The sequence below is a fragment of the Pleurodeles waltl genome, chromosome 1_1, assembly GCF_031143425.1.
Source record: "Pleurodeles waltl isolate 20211129_DDA chromosome 1_1, aPleWal1.hap1.20221129, whole genome shotgun sequence".
Classification (NCBI taxonomy): Eukaryota; Metazoa; Chordata; class Amphibia; order Caudata; family Salamandridae; genus Pleurodeles; species Pleurodeles waltl.
The window spans coordinates 143,412,238-143,439,852 of NC_090436.1; the positions used below are offsets into that span (position 1 = coordinate 143,412,238).

The following is a 27,615-nucleotide window of genomic DNA, read 5'->3' on the forward strand; positions in this document are numbered from 1 at the left end:
GATTCATTTTTTTATTTTTTTATTTGTGGGCACAAAGAGGACAACACCTTCAACTGCCCACCTTGAATATCATGGAGCAACGTATCAAAGACACCCTACAATGTGAAGGCTAGGTAACATCTTTGTGAAAACTGATATCTGTAAAAGTAAGCATGGCTTATCACTCTTTTGACTCATACAGAGCTCCAAGTTACAAAGGTAATGTGAATGTAACTGGGGAGGAATGGAAGGAACACTGACAGCTTCTAAAACCTGGACATCACTTGCACATCAGTTGCACCTTTTACACACCGACCAGAGGGACAAAAGCTGTGGTTATATGTCTGTATTTATTAGCATTTAGGCAGAAGACCAGGAGAGATCCTGAAAATAAAAGCCATGCTGGTGACAGGGAAGATTTTCTCTTCGATATGGTTTGAGGATGCAGAATGTTAAAAAAAGAGTTTTCAGATTTTAAGACAGGCAAGGAAAAAAAACAGTTGACTTGAAAAGACAAGGTATTACAGAGAGGCACTACTCGATCCAGTTTAGGGTCCATGTTTTTGACACAAGGGACTTTGTTCTCATTCCTCATTTCTGAGTTCTCATCTCTTGCACACTGCATGTCTGAAGTCGGAGTGCGGCGTTGGATGCTCGTTTTATTTCACTTGCTTAGCATCCTGGTCGTTCATCAGCCACAGTACATACAATTCCACTTTGTATAAACTTTGTCTATTTCTTTCAATACAAGTTCAATACAAGTTCATTTGTTTTATTTTCATGAGCGCAAAAAGCTCCACGGCATCAAAATTGTTAAGAATAACTTTGATCTTTACTAAAATAAGTAAACTGCAAGGACGCCATGGAGCTACCAGCAGAGAGCTCTAACTGAAGGTCATAAGAAAAAAGCTTTGATGAGACTGTTGGAGGTGAAACCAAGAGACGAGTCAAGAATCCAAGAATAATAAAGTCCACACGTCGGTGAATTGTACAACTCGTGCTGAAAGTTCAGACATCATCATGCAACCTCAAGCCAACACGAAGATCGATCAAAACCTGTATCAGCAGGTGCATTATGGGCGACTACTCATGAGACAGTACATAAATGGATATCTACCTCACAAATTAGTGCCAAATAATGTTGTTCTGCTCGTGCATCATGTTGAATGATGTGGCAACTGCTTCAATCAAGTCCAGAATTTTATGAGAAAGAAGCAGAAGTGCCAGTCTTGGAAGCAGAAGCAATATCAAACTGGTAGCACTCTGTGTAGGGTTAGTTCTCAATTAATCGTTGCAAGAATGTATGGAATATCCATGGAATGCGAAAGAAGTCTGGAATTGTTAGTTGTTTCATGATGCACACAGCTTCAAGAAACAACTGGCCAAATTTTATGATGACAAAAGAGGTTTGTGGGATCAGCTCTCTCAGAAGTTGCTGAATAAAATAGAAGCTGTGAAGAGTTGTCTCTGTTTCAGCTAGAAAATAACCGAGGGCAGAGAGGCAGCTGAATCCCAGCTCTAGAGCAAATCATTTTTGCTTGAAGTGTTGCTACAGGTATCCCAACCTGGGTGTCAGTGACATATGTTAGGCTAAAGTGGTGTGTGTATATAATAGTTGGCACATAACCTGCTGAGGCCAAATATTTCAAATTAGTGGCTAGCTCCACTTATTTGAAATATTTCAACCAGAATCAGCATTTACTTCACAGCGCTCATGACATCCTCAAATACTATTTATTTACAACTGAGACCTATCTAATGATGTTTTCTCCAAAAATGTACTTATGAGTGGAGCATGCACATTTATTAGCTATTTATTTTCACCAACTACGTAAAACAGTTGTGTTACTACTTTTCACTTGAGCCACATTTGCTTTCTAAGTTGATCAAGGGTAGGCCTATCATTCTCAGAATATCTTTATTACACTGATAAGACTAGACGTTCTGATTGGCTAGTCCAGAATATCTAAGAACGGGTATTATTTTATTATTTCAGGTAACAAAAAAGCTAGGATCGGCCAATCAGAAACAGATGCGTTTTACTAGGGTAGGTGACATTTGTGAACAGACTGAATGGAAAATTATTTGGTGAGGCGTCCATGTTATGCTTAATTTAGCAAAAAAATAAAAATAAGAGTCGGTTGCCAAAGTTTTTCTTAAAACCCATGACCTTATGTTAGAAATGTGGTTGCCACCACTCTAATCAGGGCAAGTAAGTTACCCAAAAAAGATAATCTGTGCTTACCCCCTGGTAGCTTGGTGCAGAGCAGTCAGACTTATCCCCAGAGGTCATGTGTAAAGCGTTTGCACAGCACACTCAAACCAGTGACACAATAAATACACCACAAAAAAGACTCCACACAGAAATATGTAAAAATAACTATATTGTACATACAAGACCCAAATGACACGAGTCATAAATATTGTGCAAATGAAGCAATCACTGCCATGGAACTCAGTAGGATAGCAATGCAAAGACCAAAACGATCTGTTCCCTGCATTCAAGAAAGGTTGGGGTTCTGAAGTGCACCCATAAAACAGATGAATCACCACACGGCAACATACATAACATATATCATAATTATTGTGCAGATTATGCCAACTCTGAAGTAAGATTAATTATTCTACACATGGAAAGACTAAGATCGCCATCCATCCCTTATATATAATTTGTTGTCCTGAACAATGCAGGGCTGACTGCAACATCCATTGGTAAATACTGTAAAAATGATAAAGGATTAGACCAGCACCTCCGATGCAGTGAATAAACATTTCATAGAGATTACTTTATACGTGGACCATCAGTATGTTCTTAGAGACTGTAGTTTCTCTAGGCCGTTGCCCTGATTGCAGGGAAACATCAAACTCTCCTATGGTTAGACCGGGTTTCCAGAGGCAAAATGTAGAAAGATGTGGCAGTGTTCAAAAGGCGGGTCACTCCAATCCTCCCCTGGAGCCGTAATGGCTTCAGAGGCACAGTACCTGTTTCTGCACACCATGTCCTGGAGCAGGTGGCGCTTCAACAGTTTCCTCTTTAAGGAGGGAGTGGCACGAGAGCAAAGGTGTTGCTCTCTTCCGGGGACAGCAACTAGGAAAAACTCAAGGCGCTGTGCAGGTGCCATAGGTGCAGTTCACGTTGCCCCAGGCAACACATCAGCAGATTCCCTTGCAGGGGAATCTGGCTCCGCCCACCACTCAAACTCAGCGGAGCTCTTCTGCTCTGCCCTGGAGTTTCCTCTCACGCCTGCAGCAACTCCCTCCCGAGGAAGAGGCTGCGAAGAACGTCTTTCTTCTAGAATGGCGGCGCAAGGGGTGGGAGAGGCGCTCAACACACACTTTCTCCTGGGACAGAGCATACACAGGGCTCCCCACTAGCAGGAGAAGAATTTAGCGCTCACTACACGCTAAGTGAAATGATAAAACAAAGATAACTTGGGTAGCTGGACAAAAAGTCCCACATTCAGTTCTGGGCACCACAATCCCAGGAAAACACCTGGAGGGGAACAATAGGCAGGAAGACCAGCACAACCAGACCTGCAGTCTTAGGAGCGATCTCTCCTTGTAGCGCCACAGCGTCCCTGCAGGACAGAGTCAGGGAGCAGCTGGCAACAGGGAAACAAGCAATAAAGCAATCCAGTAAGTCCTTTGTGCCACCCAGCAGACAGCAGGGCAACAGAAGAGCAGTTCAGATGAGTCCTTTTGTGCAGCGCAGCAGTCCTTCTGACAGAGGTTCCATCCCAGTTCCAAAAGTGCTCTAAAAACATGGGTCCAGAGCCCCTGTCCTTATACTCAAAAAAGTCCCTGAAGAAAGGGGTGACTTCAAAGAAGCTCTTTAAAGTGAAACACAACCCCCTTTCAACCCAACACTAACTCCAGACATCAGTAGGGAGTAATCAGCATATTGTGTGAGGGCAAGACACAGCCTATCAATCAATCAGTATTTGTAGAGTACTACTTATCGGGTATCCAGGTGCTGTGCTGTGTAATCAATTGAAGAGCTAGATCTTGAATCTCTTTCTGAAGTGGGTCAGTGAGGTTGAGGTGCAGAGATGGAGGGGTGGCTTTTATCCTTATCTTCCAACTTGCCAACACTGGACTAGAACACCATGTATTGGAATAACTGTCGTTCGAGAGGGCCCATAGTCAACGTTTTGGTCTCACTTGGCCACACGTTCCACAAGACCATCCAGGGATTGAAAGGGTCTGTGAATGAGGAGTTGGCAGTGCCATACTCCCGGACATTCATACTAGTGTATATGTTGAAGACAGTGAAGTGATGACTCACCTATAAAAACGTGTAATTATTTATTATATATATTTTTTGTTTATAGACTTTTGTGTGCATTCAAAACAATACACTATCAATTCATTGTTTTCATTTTTTCTTCTTGATTTCTCCGTCAACACATTATTCTGATATGTTACCAGTTGGATCATTATTTTGACCAATATTGAATACTATGAATGTTTGCATAAGTAATTCCTGCTGGAACACCTTTTTGCTCTACATATTAAACTACCCAGTTCTATTGGGAACATTGGGCTGGCCTTTTCATTGTAATACACTTTCTAAAAGTGGTATTTCTAGAATAGTGATGTAAAATACAACAACAATAAGCAGGATTTCTCAATACCATTCCAACATGCCAAACATGCCCACGCAACTCCTCACAGATCAGAAATGACCACTTAGACATACATAAGTGAATTCCTGATTCGAACGTTTGCGAGGAGCAGCCCTCAAAGTAGTGAAAAACTAAATAGGCTGTTTGACATATAAAACATCAGTACATGTTCTACCCTTTACATACACAGCACCCTGCCCATAAGGCTACCTAGGGCCTACCTTAGGGGTGACTTAGGTGTACTAAAAGGGGAGTTTAGGTCTTGGTAAGTAGTTTGACTTGCCAAGTCAATGTGGCAGTAAACTGTGCATGCAGGCACTGCAGTGACAGGCCTGATACAAGTTGGAAAGGCTACTTCTCTAAGTGGTGAAATCAGCTTGCAGACCCACTAGTAGTATTGAATTTACAGGCCCTGGGTATATGGTATACCACTTTACAAGGGAATTACAGGTAAATTAAATATGCCGAACATGTGTAAGCCAATTACACCAAGTTTTAAGGGAGAGAGCATATGCACTTTAGCACTCATTAGCAGTGATAAAGTGCCCAGGGTCCTAAAGCCAACAAAAAGAGGGTCAGAAAAATAGGAGGCGAAAGTCATACGTTTGGGGATAACCCTGAAAAAAGGGCCATTTGCAACAAATGCACAACAGAATGTCGGGGTGCTGAAGACCAAGGTTGAGTAGTATTGATTCTACCTCAAGCATCTTTATTTACCACTAGATTTCCTTGCCCCTTTAGCTCAATGTGGCAGGTTCTTTTTCATCCCTGCTTTCTTTCCTTGTCACTGTTTTTCAGTCTTTGTCTTCCTTCTTCTTTGCCCCTTTTGTGTTTTTCTCACTCTTGCTGTGGGTGAAAGACTGATGAGACAAATAAGTGTTGGTTCCCAAAAATGGGTGCAAGTGGGCCCCACGTGTATCCACTGGCACAAATTCAGCCAGGTGCTCTTTTGATTCGTTGGAAGCACAGAATTTGTAGTCTTATGTTTATGTATTTATATTATGTTTTTATAGCAGATTTCCATTCCTTGAAACGTAGCCAATACTTTGCCAAATGCCATCTATGATCATCTCTGGTTGAAGGAGTACTCATCTGGAACTCTTTAGGTACTTATGGGGCCATATTATGGAATGTGTTGCACTTGGTGCATACAAATGTGTGCTGTTTCTTCTGCGTTCAGCCCATTTGAAAGTCTGTTCGTGTGATTGTGTTGTTGAGGCACAAAACCTGGAGATTACTTTCTTCAAAGGATGTCTTCGCTAGCGCAGGCACAGAGTAAGCATACTGGCAATAATGAAGAAGGGCGCACACTCTGACGCACAGCCACAACTAACACAGCCATGTGTAATACGGGCCATGGAGTCTGAATGGCATACCATAAAAACCTAATAGGGTCAGTGTGATATAGCTACTCATGCAACAACTTCCCTCCGTAAGAAGCAACACACGGTGCAAATTCCAAATACATCCAATACAATGTAGCCCTCTTGTTTCATGACAAACGAATATCACTTGAACCACAGACAATTCTATTAATTTCTCCATCACTGAGGCCGTTTCCACACTCATTAAATTGCATAGATCTGCTTGACATGAAAAGCTTTTCTAAACAGTCCTGGAGCTGCAACAATATTAAAAAAAGATGACAAACAAATCCAGCTCATTAGACTGAATCACCACTGCTACAATTTTTATCACAAAAATTTTAGCAAAACATTTGGAACTAAAAGTTGCACAATGTTAGCCTACTTTCTAGGAAAGTGCCAGAGTTGCTGAGTAAAAATAGATGGATTCTGAAGACATACTGACAGCAGCAGGCAGCAGGCATCAGAGCAGTCCGCACGTCATCACCAAGCTCCCCAAGCAGTAGGAAGAGTGATTGGCAGGGAAGATGCTGCTGACACCTCAAACTGGGCTGTGACTCAGAGGGATGCTACACTTGCCTGCAGCAAAGCTGGAGGCGGCATAACAAGCTTCTGCAAGATTCTTTAAATAATATATTCAGGGAAAGAAGGACTTTCAGGAAACTGAAAACTGTACCTTCCTACTGCTGAAAATAAATTATAAGACATGAAAGCAACTCGCTAATACTCATTCATTTTATAGGTTATTTAACATTTTAACATATATTACCAGTTAGAAAGAGATCACAGCGCTTGGAGTTATTTGCATATTTTAACTGCTTTTAATGCGCCAACGTTCCACCTCCCTGTCACTACTCAGTCTGAGACAGCTAACAACCTACGAACATAGGTGTCCCATAATATGTGGGTCAACCGGTTACTCATTTTTTTTTTGAGGAAGTCGTTTAAGAGCTTTGACCCACTTTACGGGGAGGAGGGAAATAAAATCAATAGCTGAAAGCTTTTGTGAAGAGGACGTATTTCAAGGGTGTTTGAAAGATGTGTAGGCATTGGAGGGCAGGGGGATAGAGGTTTTTTTGGGGGGGGAGGGTGTGGGGGGAAGGGATCTAGGATAATTCCACTGTGGAAAACAGACATTTTCTGTCCTGAGGGTGTTGGAAATGGCCACTTCTGCAGTCATCCCCAAACTTTTTGCCTTATTCCGCCTGTTTTTCTGACTCATTTTTGCTGACTTTTAGGATTCTGTGCACTTCACCACTCCTGACCGGTGCTAAAGGGCAGGTGCTCTGTACTCTAATTATGGTAACATTAGCTCTTCCACAAATGGCATACTTAATTTACTTGTAAGCCCATAGTAAAGTGTGCTATATGTGCCCAGGGCCTATAAATTCTCCTAGTGGGCCTTCAGCACTGATTGTGCCACCCTCTACAGTAGCCCTTCAAACATGTCTCAGGCCTGCCACTGCAGAGCCTGTGTGTGCAGTTTTATACTGCCATTTCCACTTGGCAAGTGTACCGACTTGCCAGGTCCAAATCTTCCTTTTTATTACATGTACGTCACCCCTAAGGTAGGCCCAATTAGCACAAAGGGCAGGGTGCAGTGAATTGAAAATGTTAGACATGTACTTTTAAGTTTAACATGTCCAGATAGTGGAAAAACTCTTAAATCTGTTTTTCACTATTGCAAGGCCTGTCTCTCCCATAGGATAACTTAGGGATTACCTTAAAACACCTTTTAAGTGTAATTTCAAAATGGTAAAAGATAGAAATATGGAGTTTAGTGTCCATGGACTCACAATTTAAAATCACAACTTATGGTGAAGCCTGAAAGTGCCACTTTTAGAAGTTGACATTTTAACCATTCTGTGCCTATGCCTGTCTCTGAATACACGTCTGGGGCAGATGACAGCTGGGCTTTGTGCATTCCCTATAGACAGTCACACAATGGGAGCTTAGGTGTGACTTAATGGGCCTTAATGGCCCCTTAACTGGCTTGATTGGGAGGAGGGGAGGCAGAGCTTAGCACTTCCTCACTTACCCCTAAACATGGCTGTGCCTCTCTCCACACAAAGGGCGGCATAACCCCCTGTAGAGTGTTGTCATGAGATTATTTTAGCACTTTACATAGGCACATTATTAAGCTCTGGTCCTGAGGCCTGTGCACTTTCACCCGGTCACACTTCACTTTTATTCCCTTTATTATATTAGCAATGCTTTATTTTAGTGGAGATGCTTTTTATTCCTTTTATCAGTTGTTCTTCCTTACAGAAACTGTTATTCATTTCTTTGCACAATGTTTTCATCTTGTGCTCAACCCAAGGCTGCCCACAATGATTACCAGGTATTGCTGGTCCAAAGGGAACACTGTCTACCTTATACGGAAAATAAGTATTTTGACATAAGGACAAGTTCTTAGAATAAAATATATGTTATTATAAAACACCACATTGCCCACAACATTTTAGAGAAATTCCTGCCAGTTTGCCATCCTGTGATGCATGTTGTCGCAGTTTCTGCCGAAACCTTTTGGTTCTTCTTCATCTACATGGGAGGACTCCCAGCAGACTAACAAACCTCTTCAAACCTCAGTGCAGGAATGGGGATTGGGTTTACTTCAAAGGGCCAGGAGGGTGGATTAGGGCTAACACTGCTACTCACTCTTATGTAGGAACTCAGTAGTGTAGATAGGAATACCAGGGGCACCAATATGACAACATGGTGGGGCTTTCTTGTGTTTCACTCTTGTGATTACTGTTGCCATAACATTGCGTTTCTTTATCCTTAAAATCGCCATTCATGCCCTCGTACATAGAACGCAGCTGCTTCTATAAAACCTATTGAACCAAAACTCTGCTTCTGTTCTATCCTTGCATGTGTGAGACTCGTATGTCTGAGATAGGATCTGCTCCACTACAACTTCTCTGAGGGATCTGAGTGTCATGCAATAGGCTGCCACAAATCACTTCTACTTTCTGGTACTTGTGAGGTGCTGGTAGCTAGCTTGAAGGTGTTAGGTGACAGCTGTCGCACAGTGTGGGATTAGACTCAGACCCCCATGCGCTGGAGGGTGCTGCACCAAAAATCTAGCAGTCTTGTAACCAAAGCCAGAGTCTACAACAGTGTCTGGACCCGGGAATGGCAGGACAGAGACCTTGTGGACTTCAAAGGAAGGCCTGGAAGTTTCTCCCACTTTCCAGAACCAGGACACCAAAGAATAAATACTGGACTCAAAACCCCACCAAATCAGATCTCTACTGGAACCAAGGACACTCTGCCAGGAAGAACGACTGCTGCTGCCAGGAAGGCATGCCAGTCTGCAACTGCACTGCTGTGTAGTCCTACTGTTGCTATGTGCTGATCTGCATGAGGGACTGCAACGCTGCTGTTTGCTCTGCTGTGTTGGCCTGCTGCTCCTGTCCTGCAGTGAAAGGGACTGGACTTGCTCTCTACATTCTTGAACCCAAGAGTCCTCAAGGGCTTGGTGGCTTGCTCCCTGCTCTTCTGCAGTCTCAGAGACATCAAAGACTATTTGCAACTCTCCTGGTGCTGCTGTACTCTGTCATCTGTGAGTTTTACCCTTGCCTGATGTGCCCCCCTTCAGCCCTGAGCCACAGAAGTGCGTTCTGCAGCTACAAACTTCAAAAATCGGTGCATCGCCTGAGTGCGGCAGAAATATTGATGCATCGTGTCCTCACCGTTGACACACTGCTCCAACAAAAGTACTGTTCAATGGACCCTGCGTGGGTTCTGTAGCCAGCCTACCCTCCATCACGGTCAGCCTGGATTTTGGATTTGCACTGGTCCCTTGCGACCTGAAGTAACCTTTTGACTGCTATAGACTTCTAAGCACTGTTTTCACATTTGATCTTTAAAAATCTATATCGCAACTTCTACTGATTTGATTTTTGTCATTTTGGTCTTGTTGTAATCAAATAAACATTCTCTATTTTTCTAGCCTGTTGTAGAGTCCTTCTTGTGGTGTCTTTCACTGTGTTACTGTAATTGAGTGTTGTACAAATACGTCACACATTGCTTTCAAAGTTAAGCCTGCTTGCTCTGTGCTAAGCTACCAGAGAGTTAGCACATGTTAATTTAGGTTGTGAATCTGACTTACCCTCACTAGGATTGTGGTCCCTAATTGGACAGGGCAGGTAATTGTGACAACTAGAGACCTAATTCTAACAAGGGGAAAACCCCTTAGAGCCACATTCTACTATCTTAGGGGCTAGGCCCCAGATCTCCAGTGCAGTGTATATGTACTGTGCACAAAATCGGACTCTTTTTTTCAACAAAGCAGAAACAGTCGGCCAAAAAGTATGATGAGCCGGCAAGAGTAGGAGGGTTAGACATATAGGTTCACCACATGTTGCTGCAAACCGAGGACACTCTAGTCACTTAGTAAGTGTGAAGAGTGAATTATCAAATCCTTTTGAAAGGCCCAAATGAGGTATTTAAAAGAACGTTTTCACAAATTGTGATGAATGAAAAGCACAGGCTTACAGGAGTTTGAAAGTAGGATCATCATTATTTCTTCCAGAGAATGCCCCAAATATCCTTTCAGAATGGTTATCTTTATTCCCAAGCGAAAACATCTCTATGCTCAAGACATTTAGATGCCAGTTACGGGCTACAGTAGAAATGCAACTCCATCATAACAAGTGGCAGCTAATATATCCCAATCGAGATGCAAGGTCCAGAAAGCAAAAACAATCTGGGCAGCAGTGTTGGAAGAAAAGGCCCAGAATGAGTAAAACATAGGCAGCAAAGGGGGGAAAGCGACGGACACTATGTAGGGGAGAAAAAGGCAGGAATGTTTTTGAAAAACTGATATAAACACATGAGCCGTAGAAGAGCAGAAATTGGTTAGAAAATGCAGATCAGAATAATTATAATGAAATAAAGTCAATTTCTCCATAGCAAGTGCAGAGAATGGAGATAAAAGGGGACAGACCAATAAGGAAGCTGATCAAAAGACTGTGTGAAGTGATGGACAAAAACAAGCAAGGCAGGACCTGTAATGATGTGGGAGTTGTGTCAGGACACAAGGAAAGACTGCACAAACTATACATAAGCCAGAGAGGGAAGGAGGAAAAATAAACATTTCGATAAATAGAGGCACAACAAACCAAGCGTGATAAAACATGGAAAAAAAAAACTCGCAATTTTTTTAAAGCTACAGTTTGTAACATTCTAAGTATCTAGCAAATTCTTCAGTATTTATATCTTCAGATTATAGCGGGAATTTATATGAATTGAAATAAGAACGTTCGTTAGATTTCGTTTACTGAATTTTTCAAAACAAACTCATTTTACGTTTTCTGATTGAGGATTCTACATGTAGGTGAACAGAAAACTCCTCTGCCTATAAGAAAGAATGTAGGATTTCTAAGGAGACGGCGGTAACTATGGTACCATTTAGCTAACAGGACGCATGCGCCATGAGCCCCCTAGTTACACACCTCAAGCTGTAACCAAGACCAGCTTTGAACATGTGTCAAGTATCTGCATTGCAACTGAAAAGATTCTTGCATTGGGTAACATTCTGTTTGATGGATACATCCTTCTTGAGCTCCGGCATGAGGAAAGAAGACTCTAAGGTAAAGTGAATCACCTAAAGTTCTGTGATGCTGGTGTGGAGTTTGCGCTCTTGATGCTCCCAGAGACCATTCACCACAATCAACAGTATTATGTAGCCTGAACGGTGCCCTCACCACGAGGCTAGAGGGGATGGACCACAGAAGCAGACTCCTGTGAACCTTGATGTCGGTGGAAAAATGACATCTGCCTCAGACCTTGCTGCTGCAAGAGGTACTATTAAAAATACCTCAGTCTTGAGTGAAACAGCACAGTGATACATGAGGTTATCAAATCAAGGAGATTAGAAACTTAATTATGCTAAGACTGGTGCTTTGAGGAAACAGAAGACCACAAGAGAAAGAGGCTGTAAGCTTTCCGAGAACTATACGGACTAATCTTATCTGTTGCTGCAGAATCAGAGCGGACTCCTGAAAATTGACTGAAAATCCTAGGCAATGCACAGGTTTGCTTGTAGTCTGCAGGTGATGTGAAACTGCATCTGGAAAACTAATCTTGATGAGCTATTCATCTAGAGAGTGAAAAATGGGTATCCAGGCTCAAGTGAGCTGAGAAAGACTCTGGGAAAGACGATGAGGGATGAGGAAAGTACGAATGGAAGAGCAGTAATTTAAAAGTAAAGTGCTACACTCCCATTTCATGCCTCTAGTTCGTCCTGTGAAATCATCCTTTAGATATCTAGAAGTATTAGTATTGTTGATTTAAAGAGGCCAAGCAATTCTTTTAATTTCAGCACCTGAACGATCTGACTCGAAGTTACTATTCTGAAACTTTGATTGTGTATGAATTACTTCTGAAGTAAAAAAACGTATAAAGAGAGCAAACGCCTCTCCAATGGCCGTCAAAAAATATCTATAATATAACCTACCCCCTCTGCGAATATGGGAATTCTCTCTATAGTTCTTTTCTTAAGCACATTAAGAAATCTCGCTCTTTAAGTAGGTTGTGTGATTTTAAAGTGAAGGAAAGGGAGGTGGAAAATGGGACGTATGGAGGTTGTCTTAAAAACATAACCCAGTTCAATGTTTTGGAGGACTCTATGGTCGATCATATCAGCAGGAACCTGAACACTCTTTTCCCTTATTGGGGTGATGTGCAGCTGAATCTTTCAGAGAGGTGTCTGTGTTTTTCAGAGTGGACAAGAAAGCACTTTGTTGCATCTACTCCAAATGGTTCCTCTGGCCAAGCACTGGACAAAGTAATGGGTGGCTGTTGATGCTAGACAGTTCATGGAGAATGACAGTTTGTTGCAGCTTTGAAACTAGCAAAGCAGTTTTGTTGGATCTGCCTTGCAAAGAAGCCCACCGCTTTCTTTATGATCATACGGTGGCAGAGACTTGCATACTAAGGTCAAGGAAGCGCTGTACATGCTCCTTACAGTCTCCAGAATTTTGTCTTGGACATCTTCCGAAAAAATCAAATCTCGCTACCAAATAGTTTCTAACCATGAAGCTAGTACCCCGTTGACCTTGGAACAGTGTCAACTAAATCTGAATTCATGCAGAACTGCTAAGACACTTACTTACCAACCTTGCCCAACTTGGTGAAATGCTCCCTCGTGGGCTCAGGGAGCTGGGGTGCAGCCGGCCCCATAACCTCCAGCAGAGAATCTGACAGTCAGGAAATCATGCAAGAGGCATCTGAAGTCCTAGGAGTTAAGCTGCCGGGGGGTGAGCATATTTCTGCCCAGCATAATTCTTTTTGTTTTTTTCCTCTGTCAAAGGCTAGCAATTTAAAGTTCAATAGCCCCAGTCGGTGGTCCTAGCAGATTGTACCAGTGAAGCTGAATGTAGCGTCTCCTAAGCTGACACTAATGGGCCCAGCAGGGCTATTTTACAGCAGTACAGGCTCTAGTGACTGTTAAGTTGTGGTTGGTACTTCCCATGATGTTACCTTTTGTCTCCGTTAATGGTAGAGGTAATGCCAAGACCTGGTCACAGGAGAATCACAGCTACAGAATATGACATTCCATTAAATGAGGCGCATAACAATCAGGAATTTCCTTTCAGGAGAAGTAGTTACCCCAGTGGCATTCTGTAACTCAATCCGTAACCAAGCATCAGAATTCAACGGAGAGAGCAGGATGTACACTTCCGAATCAATGATAACATTGCTGAGGGAAAGCTCAGAAACAACCTGTGCATCAAAAAAATCCTCTCCAAAAATAATACATTTTTCAGGCCCTGGGAATCTTTTGACCTTCGTTTCCTCATCACAATGGAGCTATCTGATTGGGGATTGCTTACCATTTAAATTCTACAAACTGCCAGACTAGATATGGAAATGTTCCTGTAATAGCTCCTACACGCTGGTAGGTGGAGCCCTCGGACTCTTGAAGTGAAGAGAAGGAGCCGCATATCGATGCACCACTGCTCCCTGATGTCAGCTGCCAATGCACCTTTCAAGCAGTTATGACAACCAGTAGTGTGAGAATTACCAATGGTAAGTTGTTCTTCTCATGGATACTTCTAATCACACATTCCTCAACTTTTGAATCAATACCAAAGTAGTAACATCTCGGTGGAGGAGGGTCTGTGGAGCAGACTTTACCCCAGCAAGTATAGCCCTCCCTGAGGACTAGTGCTTAATTTGTAAATTAATAGTGGCAGCACCCAAACGTTTCCTTAGAAGACCACAGCGGACACCACCAAATGTTGGAGTTGCTGAATTCCAAGGCTCTTTAGTTTTGATTCCACCTCATGCCTCTGCCACTCACCACCATACACTTCCTGTCTCCTTGGCTCATTATTGTGGTTCTTTTTCATCATTGTTTTCTCCCTTTGTCATTGTTTTTCATTATTCTCTTCCTATTTGGTGCCCCCTTTTCAGCCTTTCTGTCTCTTGTTTTGGGCCAAAGTTTGATAATGGAAAAATAAGTTTCAGTCTGCAAAAAAAAAGAAGGCTGGGGAGCTTCATCTGCAACCACCAGCTCAAATTAAGCACAACTGAGGCCCTGGGAGCCATAAGAGGAGTGCCTGCTAAAGGTATGGGCGGATGCCCATATGGCAGCTTCGCAGGCAAGGATTTACTGATGTCTACTGGAACGAAGTCATCATCATTGAAGGTTACATTTAAAAAGTCTAGAATGGTAGTCAACAATTGTTAGGGAAGGTTTAAATAAGTGCCAGGATGAGGTACGTGGGGTGAGTTTATGATGTTCTGCAGCATGTGTTGTGGACCTGTCAATGCAGATTCTGATCGGGGTCAAAGCAGTATTTTTCATTTTGAATAATGTCAGCTTTTAATCTGTATGCTTTCCAAAAGGGCATAGACCTGGAGGTAGAAATGTTTTATTTGTGGGTAATGCTTGCTATGTTGAGGTCAGTTAGGAATTTGGATTTGCACCATGTTTTTTTTTTTTTTTAAGTATGCAGCTATTTCTTTTGTTTGGGTTCAGGTTCGTAAGTAGTTCATGGTGAGAGGGTTTAGTTTTGACATTGTATGAGTGTAGAGCCTCATAAGTGTCCACACCAAGCTCAAGAGGGTACTGCTGTGCCAAGGTAAGTGTTTCACGTTAGTAGGGGGAGCGCCTTGAGACCCTCATGGGTGAGTAGCTGCGCTTTATAAATACTGATTGATTGCTTAGTGAGATTGGTTAAGGGTATTGAAAGGGAAATTCATAAATGAGCCAGTGATTATCCAAGATGGTTATGACTGTCAACTGTGTGTCCCATAACAGAAGGAATTGATAAACAGCCTGTCCAGTTTAGAAAAAGTGGGTATTGCCAGGTTAGGTGAGGCAAAACCTAGACAATGTGGTCGTGGTTGTTGTCTTTATCAGTCTGAATAATGCAAGGACGTTGAGAAAGCAATCTCTCATGCCTCTAGCGGTTGCTTTCCTGGGAGACTTCTACTGATAAGGCATTAAAAGTATAAGAAACTGAAGATGAAGAGATGAAATCAGAGACATCAGCAATGAAGTAATATTTGCTGTACCTGGGCAATACAGGGGATGAAGCGAGGCAGAGAAGGGTGGTGTGATAGTAAATCTGGTACAAAGGTGTACAAAAGGGAAGCAAGATAAGGGCAGCTCAGAATCCGGACGGAGATCCTGTGGATAATGGCAAGGCCATTCCCAGTTGAGTATAGGTTGTGGAGGATTGCATAACAGTTAGAAATGAGTTAATCAAAAACAGGGCCGATGTGGGAGCATGCCGGATCTCTTTGATGAAGAGAACGGCTACGTTGTTATAAATGATTGTGACCAGGAACGTGAAACAGATACAAATTCCCAACACCTTGTCACACTAGTGAATCTAAAATCCCTACCTGCAGTACTAAAAAATCGACATGAGAGCGTTAGCCCTAATCTGCCCATACTAGTCTCTGCAAGGAAGTCCCATCCCCATAACTGAATAATAAGCAGGGGTTTACCTCTGGTCTGCTGACAGTCCTCCCAAGTGTGTGGAGCAACAAGGCCAACAGAGGCGCGACGGCATGGCACAGCATGAGATGGATGGCTGGAATGTTCCCTCTAATCTGGTTTGTGGCAGAATGTTGTTTTATTACAGAACGAGTTGCTCTTCTGAGAACTGCCCTGACGTGATAATGCGTCTTTTCTGTGTAAGGTGGACATCATACTCTTGGGCAGGCAATACTCGGTAAATTATCATGTACAGCCTTGGGCAGAGCAGAAGATAAAATGTTGAGTTTTTAAATAAGCGACTATCCAGAGTGGAAGAGCTAGATATGTTGACAAGTCCGATGGCGAAGGGTAAATTGCTCTTGACTATTAGAAGCAGTATGCTGCTGCAGCTCCAGCTTCCTACTCCTGCACCTACACCTCCCAAAATTCGTAGAAGGCAGAGTTTTCCCAGGGCGTTAACACAAAGACTGGTTTTCAACAGAGGGATGATCTGCTCCACTTCACAGATGACACTATTTTCACAAAGCTTCTGAAGGGCAAAGACAATAAGTTGGACTCAGCGATGGAGTTGAAAAACTACACTTGACCTTTGCCGTCTTATACAATATTATGTTAAAGTGCAGAGAGGAAAGAACAAAGTGAGTAATTAAGTAAAGATCGGGATAGAGCTCACACTGCAAACCAGCATGCTACTGCCCTCACTACTATGTTCATTAAGAGAGGACTTAACACATTCATTGCCTCCCATCTCGAGCACTATGATAGTAAGTATATTGCGTGAATGGGCAGACATCAGAGTTCTTCGTGTGCTGTCTCAAGTAGAATGCTTCTGGGGATGAGCTCACTTGCAGCTCCTGCCTTTAGAAAATAATCAAAAAGTTTGCCATCCTATGGTAAAATAATGCCCAACATTAACTCAGTGATGAAAATTATTGGGGTCATTCCGACCCCGGCGGGCGCCGCCCGCCTGGCGGGAACCGCCACTTGGCCACTCTGCGGTCAAAAGACCGCGGAGGCCATTCTGACTTTCCCGCTGGGCCGGTGGGCGCCCGCCAAGGGAGCGCCCGCCGGCCCAGCGGAAAAGGCCCTGCAACACAGAAGCCGGCTCCGAATGGAGCCGGCAGGGGTGCGACGGGTGCAGTTGCACCCGTCGCGATTTCCACTGTCTGCTATGCAGACAGTGAAAATCATGCTGGGGCCCTGTTAGGGGGCCCCACGACACCCGTTCCCGCCATCCTGTTCCTGGCGTAAAAACCGCCAGAAACAGGCTGGCGGGAAGGGGGTCGGAATCCCCATGGAGGCGCTGCTTGCAGCGCCGCCATGGAGTTTCAGCCCAGCCAGGGGAAATCTGGCGGGAAACCGCCGGATCCCCTTTTCTGACCGCGGCTTTACCGCCGCGGTCAGAATGGGCAGGAAAGCACCGCCAGCCTGTTGGCGGTGCTTTCCGTCGTTCACGGCCCTGGCGGGTTTTACCGCCAGGGTCGGAATGACCCCCCATGTCTCTTTCACTTGACAAGGAGTTTAAAAAAGACCATCCAGGACCTCATCCCCAATAGACAATAATGAGGTCATTAATTGTGAATAATCTGTCATTGATGTGCCACTGTGTTGACCCACAGTCATTTTACTTTACTGGTGATTTATCAGACTTTCCTCAGTTTACTCGCAATGATACCTGCTTTGAGTTGAATAGTTATGGAGTTTAGTAGGAAGGAGTATGCAAGGATTTCTGTAAACAGCATGGGATTAAAAGCAAGAAACGGAAGAACTGATTACATTTATTTACCATTATCTGATTATCAATCTGTTTTCTGAATATGTGTATTTGTTTGCTGCACACAGTAGCGTGAATGCTGTACCTAGTGAGTTTTGAAACAGATAGTTTAAAAGACCTGACTATTAGTCATTAGTAGTAGTCGTAGCTGGAAGTGGAGAGGGGAAGTGACAGCTGCAGAAACTGTCACGTGACTCAAACGCCCCTGCAAGATGGAGAATGCTGTTTAATGGATCCTCCGAAGGTGCTCTGGCCCGACGTGGCTCCGAGACTGGCACAGGATGAAGAAGCAGCAGAGCTTCAATCTAGACCTCGTGCAACGAGACGTGGGCGGAAGGAGGCAGTAAACGGACAGTGTAATGTGGGGTCGGGGAGGGATGGCTGATGCAAGAACGAGAAAAAAGGGGCTGCGGGAGGACTTGGAACCAAACCTCTCTGTCAGAACGTGGTTAGAGAGAGGAGAGTATGAATAGTTGATGAACAAAATGAGATGATGAGCAGTATTACAGGTCAAGGCCGGGGAGGGGTTTGTTTTGGCGCAAGGAGGATGTTCACAGTTCCAGGCAAAATGTACTTTTGTAGCTCAAGCACTAGCATAAAGACAGTTATTCTGCTCTTCTCGTACCCCGAGTCCAGTATAATGAGGACGGGTCCAACTGTGAGGGAGTTCATCAGTGGAAAGCACAATATATTCGGATTATGCAGATTCTGGGAATGTGACAGCAGAAGAGGCAGGTTTGTTCCCTAAGTATAATCAAGGTTTCATGCACAGGGGTAGGTTTGAGTTAACACAGGGCAAAAAAATGTTAGAACCCATGTTTATGGGAAGAGTCCACAAACAACAGTACATGGCCTTGGTCATGTTGGGGGTGGGAATCAGCCACCAAGGGCCGGTGACAAAGAGAGACAAGGCAGGCTGAAAAACAGAAAAGGTTTGGATGTCAAGAGCCTAAGTTTGCAATAAAAAAAAAAAAAGGTGAAGCAACAAATTATGTTTATGAGGGAGGCGCTTGTAAAGGGAAAATAGGAGGGTGGCTGGACAATATGTTGAGTGACGCCGATCAGTGGAGAGTTAGGTCATGTGTGGTGTGTGGGCAGAGGCACAGGGTACACCAAGGTGGGAGTTGAAACAAACACGCTGTGACTGTAATGCCCATGTAGGACCAAGGACAACAGAAGGATTATTTTGAGATGGAAGACTCAGTGAAGTGCAGTTTGCAAGAGTTGGACTGCAATTAGGGAGAAGCAAAGGAGTGAAGGCAAAGCAATGGTTGCACGGAGACTGTAGCATTTCAAGATGACTTATGAGAGCACAGCAGGATAGCAGTTATTTAGTGAAGAGGGCATCTCATGTGGGACATATTTCCAAATGCAAGAATCACTTCGAGAGATAATACCTTGTCTTAAGACACCCTTTAGTAATCCTATGAATCAGTCTTAGTTTTCACTATATTTGTGGACTGCAAAGCTCCCTTAGAATGTACATAGTACTCCAATGCATGGATAATCATTTGCAAACCTCAAGTTTCAGATTCAATTTGCAATCGAATGTGTAGCTGCATCTTGTTCTCCTTAGAAAAACAAGTTTATTGTGACTTTGTCTGAGTAAACGTGATTTTTGGTATTCAATACATGGATTCGGATTTAGAAGCATTTTTTAAGAAATAACACACATTTTCTTGAATTTCACAGTTTTGTTCAAGTATGAATTAGCACTCTGATTCAGACTAATATTTACCACTTCATGAATGGACCTGTTAAAGCCATCATCTTCAGTAAGGATCAACAAAATTATAAGAGCCATGTATACATGATGTGAATTTCTTTCTTCAACATGATAGAGAATCTCCAAAATAGGTAACACCTAAAACAGAAGATAAATAATATTGTTGAAAAGTCCATCCTAATAAGTCAATCAGATTGTTCCATCAACATTGAACTATTGTATAAACAGGAGACTGCATATTTCTAAAACGTCACCTTCATTTCTTGCCCAGAGTGGGGTGTTTTCCAAATTTGCAAGGCTCTTAATGTATTTTAACAAACACCTCAAATGCATTAACACAGTTACTTAAAAGGGCAAGGTTCTCTTTAGAGGGGCTCAATGTGTAAGACTTTTAGAAACATTACGGCATTAGTGTTCCAAAAACATATTTTTACCCATGACACTAGTTAAACATTTCATTCACTTCTCTTGAAGGATCAAAGTCAACAGAGATGCTCTAGAAACATGGCAACAAACTGAATGAATACACACCACTCAACGAATACATGTGCACATCGTACATCTAAGAGCAAACATATCCTGGATGTATAAGAATACAGCTGCCTTTGGATGGCACTTTGCTGCAGGCCTTAAGATTAGGTTGAAAATATGATCTACAAATAAGCTACGAGCTAGAACTACTGAAGGACTTTGTTGCACAGGATATAGAGCCAACAACACTAAAGACGTTTTCTTAAATGCTAAGGACGTGGTGTGTCTGTATCCTCCTCATCCACACAAAATGACTGTGCTAACCTAACAGGACATCTGAAGGACAGAAAGCAAACACTTAGGGTGTTAGAGCAAACACACAAAAGTGGATTGAAGGATGCTTACAATAGGTCCAACCACTGGCAATCACTTGGGGTAGCAAAGGTATGCCCAGACGTGGGTCCATTGCTCACTGTGCCACTGGAACCAGGCTACCCCCGACTGGAAAGCCCCAATCATGACGAACCTGTTTTGGATTCCTCGTGTTCTAGTTCGAGTCGGCCTGGCTTGGCAGTTTGCATTTAACTGTTGCTTAAATTGTGCTTGTGGTTTCGGGTGCAGGGCACTGGCACTTATTTTTGAGGGCTGGCACTTATCTGCCCCAAGCATGTACTGAGAGCAAAATACACATATGGGAAAGACTGAGTAAGAAAAAAACGAAAAAGCATCACAATGGGAGAAAACAGAAAGCTGCAAGAGTGAGCTGAAGGGGCAGGAAGTGGTTGTAAATAGATTGAAGAGGCCCCAAATGACTTCAGGATTACGCTGCCTTAGTATTCCCTGTTCGCACATTAAATTGCAGCAGCCACGTGTTTAAGAGGAGGGCTTTGGGCACTGACGTTTTTATATACAAATTAAGCACTGACTAATATTGATTTGCCTATGTCTGGGCCTAATCTGAGGTAGTATGATGAACAAAAGAACAATGGATTGGAATGCTTCCCTGAGCAACTGCCAGTGGTTAGACTTATTGCAAGCATCCTCCCATCACCTTTTGTGTGTTTAACTCACATGGGGCTACATTAAGGTCCATGTGTAACATTTTTCAGAATCCATGCTTCTCCAGCCAATGTATTTCAGAGCTCTCAAAGCTCAACCAGAGACTGAATCTCTAGGTCAACATTTGCTCAGCTCTTGAATAATATTGATAGGGATACTGCCCCAAAATTAGCACGTAAAGAGACTGCTGCAATGCCAGTAATTCAACAGTGAGATTTTTCCCAAATTTACAGGAAGCAGTTTATCTTACGTTACTGGTAAAAGGCGTAAAAACCTTTTGATTTCTATAGAAAGACTGAAAACCATGAATAGAGGAACGTCTATCTTTAATTTGGATTTGGTGCAATATGTTTAGTTACAAGAAGCCTTCAGGGGTTTGTCTTCTCAACACTTTCCATAGAAGGGTGGACATGCTACTGTTTGGTGTTGGTAGATAGATACTATTGTTTGATATTTCATGTGTGATGAACATGGACACAATACACTGGACTGAAGTAAAACAAAATCTTAAGAGATGCTATGCCTGTTATGTCATCTTGGTGGTCTTAAGGGGTAGCACTACAAACTGCCTTAAGTTTGCGTTATTGGCATCTATTTGCCTCTTCAGTAGCATAGTTGATGTGTAACTAATAATAGGTCTGTCACTTGGGTGTAGACAGTGTGGATATGGATTTGTTGAGAGAAAAGGCTGGAATGTTATGCAAGAGGTTAAAAAGAGCACAGCTAGTTAAATGACATAGTAGGATGCAGAACACATCGACAACTGTTTCTCCCCACACAGAATGTCCACTTCCTGAGCCTTTTTCAGGGCTAGCTAGAGATGATTTGTAAGGGCACTGGGATGCTGAAGGTGCTACTCTCTTCTATCGGGACCATAATTTGTTTATTAAAAACAAGGGACTAAACAGATTTTTATTTTTTCAGCCCATTCATCTTATTTCAAGCTTTATAAAACCTTTCATGATCAGGAAAGTGTTATGTCAGTTTCTGGATTAATGACGCTACACATGACATCACACTAATTAACATGAATACAAGTTCTGATTTGTCAGCCACTCACCATGCTGTGAGGAATTCAATAACCGCACTGATGCAGATCATGATGCGTTTCGCCTTCTTACACAGGTGGACTCGACAGGTAAAGCAGCCAGAGCTCACGTACGAAAGCCTGTTTGTATTCTGATCTTGATATGATGCATAGTCATCAGTGATATATTAAATACAACGAGCAATGGAGCGAATGAAAGAGATGGCCAACAGGCAAGGTCTTCTGTCGGAGAAACCAACATAGGCCATTGCCCGGTATCTGTAATGCCAGGATTGAGTGGTCTCTTTAAATACTATCATTGATGGGAACGCTTACCAGGGAAACAATGAAACGTTTTTCTGAGCTTCAGTTTCAACACTGACATTTTATTTTAGCTAAATGCATATATTTTAATAAACCTTCGAATATAGGCATACATTATAATTACCTTTCTGCGAATATAATCTGTTGTTTTGAATAGTGAGACGGGTGCCTTAACTACAGGGTATAAACTACAATATATTATGTCAATCCGACTCTCTGCGTGGTGATCTCATTTTCTATTATCTTAAACTATTCACCTTTTTCCAACGTTGGATTTGTCATTTTTATGCCTTGTGACAGAATGTAGGATTTCTGACATTTTCACTGCCCATGGCAGATGAAGATTTTTAATTTACTCCTTTTTTCATTTTCTTATCGCTGGATGATTCAGGTGTCAAAGAAAAACATTGGCTGACATTCATATATTGATTTTTCTGAGATATCCTAACTCTCAGAAGTGTTAGTGCGTGTGACGGTTAAGTGAACCCTAGGATGATGCCCCAGAGATTGCACACCACCAGAGGCTGTCGACGTAAAGATATACGTGAGAAAACAAGTGGACTATGGTTTACAAGTGACGGGAAAAGTGAAATACTACCTTATGGATTAGGTTCATGGCAGAACCAGTTAACTTGCGTCTTATAAACAATGCCCTGTAAAGAGGAAATCTGCACTGAAGTATCTGGAGAAGGGTAATTATAAAGGACATTCCTAAGTACGTATCCTACCTTCTCAATTTCTGTGTATAATGGGGAATTTTGCGAGTATGGCTTTATAACCTGATGTGATAGCCTATTTGCAAACACTATGTGGCTCCACTGAATAGGAGGGCCGGTCAATCAGCTACATAAACCGTAGGATGTCTACATTTTGAAAAAATGTGGTTGTGTTTTCCTATAATTGAGGGGTGGAGATCTGTAACAAAATGACAGATGCTTCACAGGAGCATGTTGGCTTTACTTGGACAATGACCATTTTAGCACTCGTGTACCCATAACCTTAAGGAAAATTAATGTTTGCACTTACAAGAGTCAAAATGTGGTGCCACTTTCTCAACTGACAAGCTTCTGTGAGAAGAGGTCAATTTCATAATTAAAAAAGGGAAATGAAAACCAAAAACAATGTTCCACGTGCTGTGCTAACCAGCCAATCAGGCAAGGAGAGGGGGTCTGTCTTTCACACTCAAATCCTCAGGTTGTATAGGTTTAAAAAAATATACAAATTTCCTTCCTGTGTAGGCCTAGGTTTGATGCCTGCCAAAATGTACTGCTATGTACTAATAATACATAAGTGTGAGAATGTGGACGGGATACGCAGTGTAGCGGTTTACTTTGATGGCACATGAGTAAGTTATTTTACTTGCTTTACTTTTGACAGGATCCTTAAAAATGATGACGGCGCTTTGCCAGCTCCAGGCTATTATTCTAGCTTGCCCTGATTAGGATTCTTTACATCAACCTTTGATCTCTAAGATGGTCATGTGCATTTACCACATAAGACTAGATGCAGTCTGTGTAACTCCTGCACTTTGTTAATGGGTTGGCTGCCCTTGATAATATTTTGTAGCATTAGGTCACTATAAGATATATACCTTTGATACACTCTTTTTCCTATTCGTTTGGTTTCACGTATGATTTATTTGGCTAGATTCTTTCTTTTTCAATACATTATTATAGATATCCTGACTAATTTTTACCATAAGTCCCATTGGAGGTACTTCTTCTTCTGACTATGGTGGGTAAGCAAATAATAAATTATGCTATTCACAATCTCTTGAGTGTTGCACTTCCAATAATATTTACGTCATTTTTATTTTCTTCCAAGTGACTTATAATTTCCTTGGCATACACATGTGTTTTGTATTGTTTTTGTTTTACAAGTTTCCACCAGTTTTGTGCTAGTATACACATAACTGCATCGAGTAATAATTGCTCCCCTTTTTTATGAACAGTATTGTATTCATATATGCGATGTTCTGGAGAAGGATTATCGTTCTAGTCCTGATGAAGCGCTGTGAGATCCTGTTGGGCAAGTTTTAGGCGTGAAACATGGTGACTTTGTATTAAGGTTGAAGTCATTGTGCTTTACCTGGCAAATGTAAAGAGTGTGGGATCATTATTTCCATGTCACTTTTACTGTGTTTTTAACCTTGACAGGGTCCTCCCTTTTCATTAAATATTTTTTGACACTGAGGAGGTACCCGAGCCAATTTTAATTCTCTTTTTTTCCCTCCCGCAGTTCTCTCAGTAACCTGTAAAAAATATTTTTGTACTGTGACACAAAGAGACCCTCAATGGCTTGATGGTCCCACGTCGGACCCCGTCAGACATTGCAGTGCCAGTCTGGCGTGGAGCAGAGCCCGATGTTGATGCATGAGGGCTATTGCTTCTGAGTGTGTGTGCCTATGTGAGAGGGGTTGAACATTCCCCCGTTGTCTGGAACAGAGCACCTATTGATATTCACTAATATTACATAATTCATTTTGCACACCACAATCCTGTGTTCGTTATAGTCATACTCAGGACATTCGGAATAACACTTACTTGGCTAGTGTTCCAGGATTTAGATTACTCTGTTTAAGAAATACAAAAAAAATACTGAGTAATTTTGCTACAAAAAGAAATCTGCAGATGTTAATTTTAACTTGAGGGTGAAATAAGATAATGATGCGAAGGGTGCACCCATAAACATTTGTGATTGTGCAGCAAGGCAGAAAGATGCATGTGGCTGAAGACTCCAGCGTTGACTTTTTAAAACACACCCTATACAAAATAACTCTGGTACAGGGGTCCACAAGCAGATCATTAGTGAAGGGGCTTAAATCTGGTAGCTTGGTTTGTCCTGCCAATATTCTGGATTGTATCCAGTTGTGTTCAATGTTAACACAGAAGTCAATTTACATTACACGTCACACTGATGATATCACAAGACTGACCAAGTGTCACACACTCTGACCTCCAACTGCTTCCTATTTGCTGTTGGCAGCTAGCAAATGGACAAGCTACAACTCTTAATGTTTAGTTTATCTTTTGTTCCTTCCTTCATGAGAGCAGGAGTAGCAAGGGCCATGCCAAAGGTATCACTCGATAAACAAGAGGTAGCAGCTACTATCCCTGACAGCCACTAAACCGTTTACAGGGCGCACCCTTTGCAGTACCTTCATTTTACTCCCTTTTGCTTATTACCTGTGAGATGTGGTAAGCCTCAGAGGCTTAAAATAAACGAAGCCCCAGCTGAGTTCTCCAAAGCATGTGGTAGTATGCATCTAAGGTGCAATTTAAAATGTTTCAAGCTATATCGAGTCACAATTGATCTTCATTCTGCAACAAACAGAGAATCCAAGAGTTCTGACTTCTGCTTACCAGATTTTCCATATCTGTGCGAGCCAGCATGTACGTCCTGACATTACTGTTCTGATGTAGTAACGTGTACAACAAGAGGGTGGCTTGATCAGACCTCTGCTGTTCATAAAGTGCAGTGTACAAGCTGTTGAAATTTATCTGAAATGCATGAGGATTGGGAGAGGGAAGGGCAGAACTATCTGAAAAACAAAAATCAAAGCAAACACCCATTAGCCACACACAGATTCAAAGAATAGATAGTCACGGCTTCTTATAAATCTCTACAGGTATGGATAACCTTACTGACATATGTCACTATTAAACTTTTAAATAACTCATTATATTGTGAAGATGTGTGCCATATGAGCGCTTCTGGTGCATGCAAAGCACCTACACGCTCCAGCATGATCTAGAAACAACAGGTTACTTACCTGTGACTATGGAGTACTCCGCATTCACTGACCGGTTAGAGCATGTAGTGTAAAATTTACGAAAATAGGGCATTTTTAATCTACTCACACTGGCAGCTCCTTTAGTTTTCGAAGGCAAATTGTGATATGTGCCAACTACAGATTTTTTATTCAAATGTGCCCGATCTGCACTTTATCATATGATGTTTAGTTTAGCCAATTTAACTATAAAATAGAACTCTTACATCGATTCACTACCAGAAAGTCTTATATTTACTGGAAAATATTCCGTTTTCAGAGTAGACAGAAACATGACTAAGAGACTACATTGGCACCAGAAGTCTTAAACCCTAGTCTATTAAATAAATAAAATTAAAAAGAATCTATCAAGAAAACATTTAGTCTAGAACTACTGTACATGGTGTACATATGTAATGAACTTCCAGCTTGACTGAAATTGACAGATCCTATGAAATGATGTAATATCCCTGTTCCTCAGTCCTTAAACAAGAGTCCTGCCTTTTCCGTACTTCAATCAACTCTTCAGGGCATCCCATCATCCGGGCATCCCCATCAAAGGGCAGAGACAGACAAGGGCATTGTCTGTTCATGCCTTTTAGGATCGGGAAGGGCCCTGGGCCAGAACTTCTGGTCCACTAAAAGATTCAGACACTCACATAGCATTTGCACAACACTTACACTCAACCTGCTACACTTCCCACTATCACAAACACTCAAACCATAAAGCACACATTCCTACTCATGCTCATTAATGCTCTATCTGCAAGTCCTCGACACCACAGAAATAACACCTATCACAAGCTCAACACACTCTTCATCAAAGAAACAAGGTTCAAGCCCACATCTTTGCAAATCCTAGAAGTCCATCTTCACATAGGCTATAGCATCCATTGTGTAGACCACACATATAAGACTGGAGGAGGCCCTGCTGTCATCCATCTGGGCTAGCACCACAGGCAAGTAACACTCAAATCCAAGGAATGACTGACCAGTGATTTCCCACTCTCTGCAACTTAGAAAGTCACCTTCCGTCTCATCTACAGGCTTTTCATGCAGAATAAGGACTTCATGAAAATATTCTCAGGTCTCCTCACCACCTGGTCCCTCCGACATGCCCACATCACCCTCTTGGTTAACTTCAACCTCCCAGACAAAACAAGATAAAAAAAGAACACATGGGATACACTCAACATGGTACAGCATGTCACACAATCTAATGCTTGAATTCATCTCTCAGCCTATCAACTCCATGTACGAAACCAACACCATTCTAAACAACTACAACAAGTTTTTGGAAAGCCATATAAACATCCACACACCAATTACAACACAGATGTTGATGTGCAAGTTAAAGCCTTAAGCACCCTGGCAATCTAAAGAACTTGCTGACAATAAACAAAATGGATTTACAACAGAACCGCAGAGGAACCCTTGATATTGAAGTCCTGACACACAACACGCACACAGCTCAACACATCAGCCAAAGCAAATTACTACACCAACACAATAAATGGAGGCACCAACAGTACCAAA

At 42.3% G+C, this 27,615-nt stretch overlaps 1 protein-coding gene across 2 annotated transcripts in view; it reads right to left on the bottom strand.

Annotated features, from left to right (window-relative positions):
- Nucleotides 1-27,615, bottom strand: part of DYM (dymeclin) — a 917,326-nt gene that overhangs the window by 486,535 nt on the left and 403,176 nt on the right. For both annotated transcript variants that reach the window (XM_069219181.1, XM_069219183.1), the window contains exons 10-11: nt 25,673-25,851; nt 19,442-19,567 (exon numbers count right to left, since the gene is read on the bottom strand). In XM_069219181.1, the coding sequence (XP_069075282.1) occupies nt 19,442-19,567; nt 25,673-25,851 (305 nt within the window). The remainder of the gene's footprint in view (nt 1-19,441; nt 19,568-25,672; nt 25,852-27,615) is intronic.